General features: G+C 33.2%; 1 protein-coding gene across 13 annotated transcripts in view; it reads right to left on the bottom strand.

Annotated features, from left to right (window-relative positions):
• Positions 1 to 11,731, bottom strand: part of unc13ba (unc-13 homolog Ba (C. elegans)) — a 170,195-nt gene that overhangs the window by 120,919 nt on the left and 37,545 nt on the right. For 9 of the 13 annotated variants that reach the window (XM_021476430.3, XM_021476422.3, XM_068221413.2 and 6 more), the window contains exons 4-9: positions 7,153 to 7,270; positions 4,098 to 4,221; positions 3,514 to 3,587; positions 2,661 to 2,718; positions 1,619 to 1,654; positions 600 to 819 (exon numbers count right to left, since the gene is read on the bottom strand). In XM_021476430.3, the coding sequence (XP_021332105.1) occupies positions 600 to 819; positions 1,619 to 1,654; positions 2,661 to 2,718; positions 3,514 to 3,587; positions 4,098 to 4,221; positions 7,153 to 7,270 (630 nt within the window). The remainder of the gene's footprint in view (positions 1 to 599; positions 820 to 1,618; positions 1,655 to 2,660; positions 2,719 to 3,513; positions 3,588 to 4,097; positions 4,222 to 7,152; positions 7,271 to 11,731) is intronic. The other 4 variants (XM_068221416.2, XM_068221421.2, XM_073952051.1 and 1 more) reach the window with 1 other exon arrangement.

Genomic DNA, 11,731 nt, shown 5'->3' with positions numbered 1-11,731 from the left:
ATCTTAAATCCATTTAATATATCCAAATATCCTTAAAAATAAAATGTAAATTTATATAACACTTTAGTTATAGTAACAATTCTCACTAATAACTAGTAGCTTATTACCTACCTATAGACTGACTGTATATAAGTAATAACGTACATATTCTGCATGATCTTATTTTACATGCCTAAATCCTACCTAATATCTAAACCTAACTACTACCTTTATAACTATTAATAAACAGCAAATTAGGAGTTTATTGAGGCAGAGCTCATAATGGTTGGCAATAATAATTTATTAATAGTGAGAATTGTTCCTTAACAGAAGGTGTTACCTAAATTTGCATTAAAAGAAACTCCAAGACATTATGGTTCTGCTTTACCACATTAAATATATAAAAAAAGCACATTTTTACATTTCATTAAATGCAAGAGCAGTGCAATAAACTTTTTTACAAGGCACTTCTGAAAACAAATCCCTGATTCTTATTCAGGGTAATGTTAAATAACTATCTTTTTTAAGAACTTTTAGATAATATGTATGTAATACTGTATTTATTAAAAGCATGTATGATATTTATCATACACACATTTGTGTAATCAAGTGTTAAATACCTCTGCTCCCTTCCTTCTCTATAGTCCAAATCATAGCTCTGGATAGAGTCAGTCCTAGACTCTTTTGGCAATGCCTGATGCTGTGACCTTCGACCAATAGGGTACTGATGCACTGAAGAATTGGGTTGAGCTGTGGTGTGGTATCGTGGAGGCCTGCTATTTGTTTCACTTCGGTAATCACTGTCCCTGTCATCAACAGCACTGTCGTGATCATCGAAATCTATAGAACAATACAATTCACAAATGAGTAAATTGTTACCATGGAGGACTGATGTTTGCTCTGAACACTCAAAAAGAAGTATATGGAATGAAATGAAGGCAGAGACATCAATGTAGAACAGAAATTATTACATTAAAATACCAAAGCACAGACAGCAGAGTGAAATGCAACTTTACTGTAAAATATTTTGACAATTTAAAAAAAAAATTACTATACAAACATGATGACTTCATAATAAGAGGAAATACAAAACAACTGATACTTTTATACTTTTATTTCTACAGAGCAGTATATTAACTTAAAGTTGGTTTAAAATGCAAATAATATGCACAACACTTAAATGATAATGGGAAACCAAAAGTGAAAAAGTAAGAAGAATATTAAAAATTGATATGAAATGCATTAACTTTATCTTGGTGCTTGGGCACAACAACAAATTCTTTATAATTAATATCTTCTTTTTTTATTGTTAGAATACTAGTAAATTTAACAATAACACACAAAATGAACTAATTATTTTCTGTCAAAACTAAAAAAATTAGGTAATTTATTAAACAGCTGAAATGTTTTGGATATTTCCTTAATATATAATATAAAATATATATTATAATAAATATGAACCATTTAACTCAATAGTCACTCTCAGAAACTGTGTAGTTTAAATTCTCAATTGCAAGTGACACAAACAAAACCTGACTCAATCTCTCTTTGGAAATTAATACATTAAATCAAATCTATAATCTAGTAAAAGAAAAATGAATGTGAAAAGATGATGATTTCCAACACACAAAGTACATACTCTGCTGATCATTCCACCCAAAATATGTCCAATTGCCTAGTGATGTGGAGAAAGTTAAACAACAGAAACATAAATTATCACTGCATAATCACTTTAAAGTTTACAGTAAAGTAAACACGGTCAAATACTTCTGTGATTTACTCAAAGACTTTTCGGTTGCTTAATTCACCTAAAATATAATTGTCTACAACTAATAATGCGTATATTGTTTCAAATCCATATTACATGAGAAGATGTTAGAGTGTTAGACAGAGTCTCAGTATTCACTTACACTACAATTTCAAAGCAAGTAAATTATAAAAAAAAAATTTGAAAATCGATACAGCTTTGGAGCAATATATTTTTTTTGTTTTCCATTTTTATCATTTTTAATGAATCTTGATATATATGGAGGACGAAACCTGCAGGTAAATATATCTATAAATAAAATTTATTTCTGCATAAATAAAATAACAAATCAATAAATCTGCAAATAAATAAATAAATGTATATAAAAATCCACAAATTAGCGCATGAATAAATATAAAAATAATAAATACTGCAGACGGGTACATAATTACATAAATTACACAAGAGAATAAAAAAAATGCTAAACTGAAAGTTTATTTTAATAAACGTGTGAAAGAAGGGTAAAAAAAACTTCCAGTTTAGCATTTTCTTATTTCGTGTAATTTATCAATTATTTGCCTGCCCACACTATTAATTGTTTAAATATTTATTTATTCAGGAATTTGTGGATTTTTATAGACATTTATTTATTTATTTATTGGCATACTTATTTATTTAATCTTTTATTGATGCAAGAATTTAGGGATTGATTTGTTTGCTCATTTATTTATATATTTGCGTATTTATTTATTTATTGTTCTTCCAGGTTTTGTCCTCCATGGATACATGAAATGATATAAGTAAAACTAAACAACATAATTATTTGGGATAAGTATTCCAACAGCTTTAAACTACTGCCATCTATTGGCTTAAAAAGGACACAGCTGCATATTCTTTGCAATCCCACAATAAAAGCTGAAAAGAAAACACTTACAGCACTGGGAAGACACTGGAGGCAACTGTCTTCTCTGTGCTTCATCTTGCAGTGAATACTATAATTTAAAAAAGATATACTAAAAAACACCATAATGATTCACAAAAAGAAGCATTTCAACAAAAAACAGCTAACATAGATGATTAACAATAAGCCATATGGTACAGTGTGCATCATTTTTAACTAATAACGTGGCATTCAGATGCTTTAATCTTTTTTTGCATTTGTTGGACAGTATAACTCTCTGGTCTTTTTAAACTACAGTATAAGTCATGTGCAGTAACTCACTGCTCGCAGCAGGTGGCAATAGAAGATAATATTTTCACTAAACAGCAGAATTCCCTTTTGGTCAAACCAATAAAATATTGATGAGTGTAATACCTAATACAAAAATACCTATCCGTAAAAAAAAAAGCCAAATCACAAAAGAAAAAACAAACAAACCTAAAGCTTTAGGTGCTTTTTATCTTTCATTTAAAGAAAAGGTTCTAAGCTTCTGCTGCATGCATGAGAGGAAAAAACCTTCACATCCCGCTCTAGGATGTTTAGGGTAAATTAAATCAAAAACATTTGGCTATATTAAAAGCATGTTTATCATTTATATCTTAACTAGGAGATTCACCAGAATACCTTTAAAAAGAATGAATCAATACCTTTTTTTAAATGTAAAAATATGTAAGTAAAACTGAAAAGTATTATGTTTTGCCCAGACTCATCAAAGAAACACTTTAATTCCTCCATTGTATACAGTATATTCAAATATCTTTACTCCAAAACACACACACATACACACACACACACACACACACACACACACACACACACACACACACACACAGAGTCTTTACTGTACCTCATCATGTATCCTCATAGAGTTGATGCGCTCCAGCTTCTTAGTCCAGTACTGGGCCTCGTCGTCAGGTATATCTACACAAGCACACCAATATTAGTGAATGGGTATGTACTGTAAGTCTGACATCTTCATATAAAACTCCAGCTTTCACTGTTCCAATGTATTTCTCGCTCCTCCCATCCAGTTTCTGCGGCCACACAGCACTCAATTCTGTATTCACAGTGTTTAATATGGCATGAGACAGAGAGGTTACTGCAGGAACATCACAAATACATCAGCACCCTTGCTTCCTCTCCATTTGTCCATGTACTCCGTTTACATATCGCCAATTCTCCTAGATTCATTTAATCTTTTTAAGGATTTAGTGACCCTAAAACAAACTTGGACCAATTAAAAATGTACAAATTCACTTTTAAAGCCAATTATGAAGGCAAAGTATCTGCTTAGTGCCTGTATAATATAATATAATATAATATAATATAATATAATATAATATAATATAATATAATATAATATAATATAATGTAATGTAATGTAATGTAATGTAATGTAATGTAATGTAATATAATATAATATAATATTACCAAAAGGGAGCTCAAAGCGTGTGTCTAGCAGCACTTGGTGAGGAGTAGGGTTTTTAGTGCCGTATATTTCATCTTCCTTCATCAGGACCTCAGAATCCAGTAAGGTCCACTCTCCAGGCCCTTCCTAGACAGAGAGAGATAAAGAACTGTTAGATGTCATGCCAACTCTGAAATTCAATGCTTCAAAAAAATTTCTAAAAAGGAGAGACAGCAGCTTGATAAAACTTAAATGGATTGGAGAGGGAAAGCTTAGAGGGTTGAAGTCAGAAAGCATTTATTCTCACCAGTGGTACGTTGACTGCGTTTTTTAAAATTGTATTTATATATTCAAGAGAGCTACACTAATTCAACTGCATTTGGATGTTGTGGGAAAAGGCCAATGTCAAGTCACATCACCTCTATTTATATCACTTTAAATAATACAGATTTCAAAGTAGCTTCATTGCAATAAAAAAATTAAAGGGGTGACTTAATATACTATAGATAAAATTACTGTAAATGTGACAATCAATAATTGAATAAATGAATGAATGTGGCCCCTGTGCTCTCTATAAACTCACAAGAAACAAAATTTATTAAACATCTTTTTATTTATTTACTGAATCTTCAGGTGAACAGGACCACAGGAACAACCAACACGAATCAACATAATGCCAATAATTATGACGACTAAGACCGGACAAATAACAACCCAAAGACTATAAATACACTAAACATGTTTAATTAACAACAAACAGGGGTGTGAACAGGTAAAACTACTGAATAGTAAAATAAATGGCGGGAAAAGAGAACAAAGGATTCACATTACTAAACTCAAGCACTTGAAACACTTGACAGGGGAAAACACAGAATGACTCAATGAAATGAATGGATTTTATGTAGTTCGTTAAGAACAATTAATACCATATACAACTAATCACACACATTTTTTGTTGAGGTTATGAACACAGTAACCAATCAGAGGTTTATGCAACACTGAACACTCTTCTGTTGAAGTTCTGTTAAAATAGCTTAATATATATGTCTCACTGTAAATCCCAACTAAGCAAGCCAAGGGTGACACAGGCAGGAAATCTGAATAAAGGGGTTAGTTTACCCAAAATTTTAAGTTCTGCTATTAATTACTCACCCTCATTTTATTTCAATCCTCTGAGTAAAAAAATAGGTAACACTTTATTTTGATGGTCCATTTAAGTATTAGTAGACTGTCTGCTTAATATCTACTGATACTGCACCTTCAACAGACATTTAACTGACAATAAGAAACTTTGCAAGTACATGTCAACTCACACTAACACTAACCCCAACCTAACAGTCTACTGATAATCTAATGAAAATTAGTTGCATGTAGATGCAGTGTAGCTTAAATTCAACAAACGAACCATCAAAATAAAGTGTGACCAATAATTAATTCAGAACACATGTTAAGATATTTTAGATACAATATGATAGCTCTCTGTCCTTCTATTGACAGAAATGGGCCCAATATGTTCAAGGTCCAGAAAACGAATCAGAACTATTCCAAGTGACTTCAGTTGTTCAACGATTTTGAGTGCCAAAAAACTGTATATAAAGAAAATCTGTTAGCTAATGGCTTTTTGACCATTTTGCACATTTACAATGGTTTACATGTTGCTCTGCTGACTCGTTGCAATATGTCTTACTGCCCATTTTAAAGCAGTACCATTACCTGATGTGCATGAGAAGACAAAAGGGTAACAAAAATGTTTTAACTGTTTTTATTTTTTATTTTTTTGGAAGACAAAAGTGTTCTTGGAGCTTCGTATAATTACTGTTGAACCACTGAAATCACATGAAATGTTTTATAATATGTTACAATACAATATTTTGATTATTTTTCTGAACTTTGAAGATAAATGCATGTTTCAGAGAACTGGAACGGTGTGAGAGTAATTAATAACTAAATGTTTATTTTTGGGTGAAGTAACCATTTAAATAAAAGAAGAAAAAAAGCTCATTCATGGGGCTAGTTCTACTCTGGTCAAGTGAACAAACATCCCTGCAGGCACAGGACGTCAACATGATGTCATATTGAAGTTGTACCCAAACATACCCCAACATAGTAGGGACGTTGGATTTTGTTTGGAGATGAAAATCGAGTTGACGTCAGAACCCAACATCAGGCTGATGTCGATGTCCAACGCCCAACATAAAATCAACCGAATATCAACATCTGACCACGCTACCATTATGACATGTATCAGACGTTGGATTTTGGTCACTTTCCAAAACAACCTAAAATCAACCAAATATGAACATAACTTCACGTCGTTATTGGACGTCAAAATAACTTTGTCCTTAGACACTGGCTAGACAATGAATTTTGGTCATCTGACGTCATGACCTAAATCTAACCTAATATTAATTTCTTATAATGTTGTGTGCCTGCTGAGATGGTGAAATTTATGATTCCAGGTAGTTTCACAAATCTGTGGATTGATTTTATTCCAAAATTGTACATTCATCTCACATTTTACTTCTGCACAGTTTTAATAAATCACATCAGTAATAGATGGAAATAGAGCTGCTAAGTTATTTTAATGTTATTAATTAAACAAGCAAAAGCTGTAAGCCTGTAAGCTGTAAGTAATAACACTCCTCAATAAGCTGGATAACCTGAAGTAAAACACTTATATACTTATAAGTATAACTTGAAGTATGACACTTGAGTTTAGGAGTTTAGAAACAGAAGTGAACCCCATAACAGCAAGTACCATTCACTTTATTTATAAACACTGCAATATTTAACTGGCTGCCTCTTTATTTAATCAGACCATTAATAATACAATTTGCACTACTGGCTGACACCCCTGGGGTTTTAGCAGAACTGTCCAGCTGGAAGCAGTTCAGGCGAAGTTTTCAACATTCTCACCATTTGCAATGCCTTCCCCACCCACCTCAGCTCCAGCCATGACTCAGATGCTCTCGTCTCATGCGAAACAGGGTGGGAGTGGCACTTTCATGCCTCACCAGACAGACAGCTGAGCTGAGATTCATGACTCTACAATCTGATTGGCTGGTGGTGCCCACTTACCTCATCTGATTGGTGGATGGTGTTAAGTGGGATCCATGCTGTTCCTATCAAGGTGTCCCAGATGAGACCTTTATTCCACACCTCCACAACCAGACCCAGATCCAGACGATTAATTTCACTTGGACCACAGACAGAGACACAAAAATAGAGATCAGACCATCAATAAACATGCATGGATTCTCAAATCTCTAAGATTTTCCGCCCACACTTATCTGTGAGTTCAAGACACTTCATAAGCGTCCTTTATGAGAAGAAATTAAAAATAGGTCTGTGAATGGTGGGTGAATTGAGAAAATGTACTGGGAATATACATATTGAACACAGCATAGAAATTATTCTTCGGCCTATTCCCCGCAGTGGAGTGAACCACCAATTACTCTGTCATATGTTTTATGCGGTGGAAACCTTTCCAGTTGCAACCCAGCACTGGGAAACACAGATACACTTTCTCATTCACACACATGCACTACAGCAAATTTCAGCAATTCAACTATACTGCATGTCTTTGGGCTGTGGGGGAAACCCACTCAAACTTGAGAAAAACATGCAAACTCCACACAGAGTTTGGAGAAGGGTAGGAGAAGCTGCATGAATCTTTTAAACACGTGATGGCATTTGAAGGCATGAGACGCGAAGCATAGATGCTCTTGACTATTCTGGAGGTCATTAATAATATAATAACACTAATACTTAAATGGTTAAGGCGTTTTAGAATGACTAAAACAACATTTTCAATGTTTTACAATGTGCTCAGCCTGCTAGTTTGTCCATTCACATAATTTTATCGTCACATTATCTCTTATAACAAAATTACATGACCCTTTTTAATTGCATGCTGGAATTTGATCGGTAAAAGTGTTTCCATCGTAGTTTATGCGCATCTTTTCGTATTGAATAAAAGGTTTATCCTAGTCAATTATGCACATACCTTTTTTTATGCTCATTTTCAAAATTGATGCGCATATTGCTGTTTCCATCAACTGATTTTTTATGCGCAAATCCAAAATGTCCAATTTGATTAACCTTAGGGAGACACGGTGGCGCAGTAGGTAGTGCAATCGCCTCACAGAAAGAAGGTAGCTGGTTTGAGCCACGGCTGGGTCACTTGGCATTTCTGTGTGGAAATTCCAGGTGCTCCGGTTTCCCCAACAAGTCCAAAGACACGCGGTGCAGGTGAATTGGGTAGGCAAAATTTTCAGTAGTGTGTGTGAATAAGAGTGTATGGGTGTTTCCCAGTGATGGGTTGCAGCTGGAAGGGTATCTGCTGCGTAAAACATTTGCTGGATAAGTTGGTGGTTTATTCCGCTGTGTTGACCCCTTATTAATAAAGGGACTAAGCCAAAAAGAAAATGAATGGATGAATGATTAACACTGTAATTCCAAAGTTGAATGAATTTGAAAAATAGAGTACACGTCGCAAAGCCCACTGTCACATGGTCTACAGTTCCAGACAGCCCTACTATTTACTGTCATTACATTAAAAAGGACATTTCAGGACATTTAAAAAAATTACAAAAACTTCTTACAACTTAAAAACAACATGATGAGTAAATTTAAATTTTAAGTTTAACAAATTAACTCTACATTGTTCCTAAATTCCACTGTATTTGCTTAAAAAAAGCCCTGCATTTCTACCTGGCATTAAAATACATATATAAAATGTATAAAACATAAAAAAGCAACAATATTTCATATTTTCAGATGTTAGAGGCAACAACAGCAAGGAACAAAAACTCTCCAACTGAATCATATGGAGCAAAAAAAACTTGTAAGAAACCAGGGCCAGTCAGGGGACCAGTTCTCCTCTGACCAAATGGAAAAGAGGCAGGGCTGCAGTCTGAAAGATGTTGGTGGCATTGAGAAGATTGCATTCATAAACATGAGTATTTTAAAAAGTAAACCAATCAAATGCGTTTTCCAATACCTCTGTGTGTGATCAAAAAGCAGACAAAATTAAAAGATTGTAAACTCTTTTTACACTTGTAGCATCCTAGTGATCAGATGGATGAAAACATCTTAATACCAGGTGCAAACTGGTCCATAAAGTGTCCATTTTTGACAATACTTTAAGGATAAAAGTTTTATCTTTTCGGTTTTAATCAGAACAGCTCCTTATATTCACAAACATAATGTCAAGCTATTGAAAACTGCAGAGATTCCAAGAACCCAGACTAATTCTTCACAATCATATGCAATATAAAAACACAGTAATTATATTAAGAGGCGGGAGAAGAGGAGGGGGAATTAATAATAGGTCTCTCTGAACACTACGATCAGAACATCAAGTCTGTCAGACGTCCTGCTACCTCTATATATCTTACTTTTACTGTAAAATTCAGATTTGTCTTCCTTTTTGTAGTGATTCAGTCTTCAATAAGCTTCAACCTGGCAGCAAGCCATTAATTTTACCGTTCTATCAAACTCTCAATTTAGCAAACAAATGTAATTATTGAAATAAATTTAAATGATTAGTTCACCAGAAAAGGTCTGTTATTAATTACTTACAGTTGTGTCATTCCAATTCCCTAACACCTTTGTTCATCTTCAGAACACAAATTAAGATATTTTAGATGAAATCCAAGAGCTCTATCTCCTCCTCTATAAACAGTAAGGCTGCATGGTATTGGAAAAAAACTGACATCGAGATATTTTACTTTCTGCAATAAATATTGCAATATTGTAGAATAAATTCTACAAACAAAATGAACAGCTCTATTAGGAAAGAATTTATATAATTTGACATTGATTAGAATGATTTTGTAGAGTGTATAAATATAGTAAAAAAATTAAAATTATTGATGAAAACAGTAAAGCAAAAATATGAATAAAAAAACAACAGCATTTTTTTATGGGCGTCTATTAGTATTTAGGTACACAAATTAATCAAATGTAAAATAACAGTGTCGTTTTTATGTGTGTATTTATACAGTTGAAGTCAGAATTATTAGCCTACCTTTGATTTTTTTTCTTTTTTAAATGATGTTTAACAGAGCAAGGAAATTTTCATGTATGTATGTCATGTATGTCTGATAATATTTTTCCTTCTGGAGAAAGTCTTCTTTGTTTTATTCCGGCAAGAATAAAAGCAGTTTTTAATTTTTAAAAATCTATTTTAAGGTCAAAATTATTAGCCTCTTTTGGATATATTTTTTTCAATAGTCTAACAAACCCTTATTAAAAAATAACTTGCCTAATTACCCTAACCTGCCTAGTTAACCTAATTAACCTAACTAACTTGAAGTGTCTTAAAAAATATGTAGTAAAATATTATTTACTGTCATCATGGAAAAGATAAAATAAATCAGTTATTAAAAATGAATTATTAAAACTATTATGTTTAGAAATGTGTTGAAAAAATCTCTCTCCTTTAAATAGAAATTTGGGGGGGGGGGGAAATAAACAGGGTGGCTTATAATTCAGGAGGGCTAATAATTCTAACTTCAACTGTCTATACTTAAAGAGCCCCTATAATGGGTTTTTGAAAATGACCTTCCATGCAGTGTCTAACACAGCACTAAGTGAATGAAAACATTAAGCTGAGGTTTTAACCTGAAAGTGCACTGTGATTAAAACTATTGATTCTTTAATGAAATAGTCAACTCAGAGTCAGGTAAATGAATCGAGTTGGGATCGGATCTTTTGATTAAACGTTTCGACGTCGATATTGTACATCACCAAATATGTAGTCCCGGATCCGGTCAAATGTGAATGTACTTTCCCTTTAGACTCGGACCAGTTTCTTTTTCCTTCGGATCATAACATGTAAGTGTAACTAAAATTGTTGCCTCGTTTTGTGTAGTTTGCAAAATATTTGTTTAATTGTGTATTACAATGGCTTTGCTCCATGTGGCTTGTAATCCCTTATATATTAAAGATCAATGCTTGTACTTGTACTAGTGGCTATTCAAATATTGCATCCAAAACTACAAGCAGCGTGTATTTCTTGCTTTACTGATTTAAATGCATTTCTGATTCTCGACCCACTGCTGTTTGTTGCTATGACCACCATCAGCTGTTCTTCACACGGGGCGCGGTTAATTTTCAAAATTGTTTAACTTTTGCCACTGTGTGGATTAAAACTGAATGTGTGTCGTTGTTATTACTTGGGGTTAACGAGTAGAGTAATCTGCTGGTGTTTAACTGCATTTCTTTATTGCAATCCTGCATTTGGCTCTCATAGTTTCTGCTACTTCATAGCCGTGGTTGGCATTTCTCTCTTACACGCTGAACACAGTCAACCAATCACTACAGACTGGGTCGTTGGTCCAATCAGCACAGACTAGCTTCACTCTAACAAGGGGTTTAGGAACAAATAAATCATTGAATGAATCGTATGGTAGTCGTTGAGGTAATTATAGGCAAAAAATAAATGCACATTATAAGACAATGAAAGTGTTTTTGACCTTGAATGTATATCAGTCTGTTGTTGGAAACCCCCAAAACTAAATTATGACCTTTTATAATGCAAAATAGGGGCTATTTAAATACAATTAATCTTTCTTGAAGTTAAAAACATTATAATCTTGTGCATAAATGCTTTAAATGCTTACACAATCAGAGGCCTTAAAAGACACATACA

This window comes from Danio rerio, chromosome 5 (genome assembly GCF_049306965.1).
Source record: "Danio rerio strain Tuebingen ecotype United States chromosome 5, GRCz12tu, whole genome shotgun sequence".
NCBI classification, from domain to species: Eukaryota; Metazoa; Chordata; class Actinopteri; order Cypriniformes; family Danionidae; genus Danio; species Danio rerio.
Note: the sequence above shows the minus strand (reverse complement) of the source record. Positions and strands in the feature narration are given on the sequence as shown.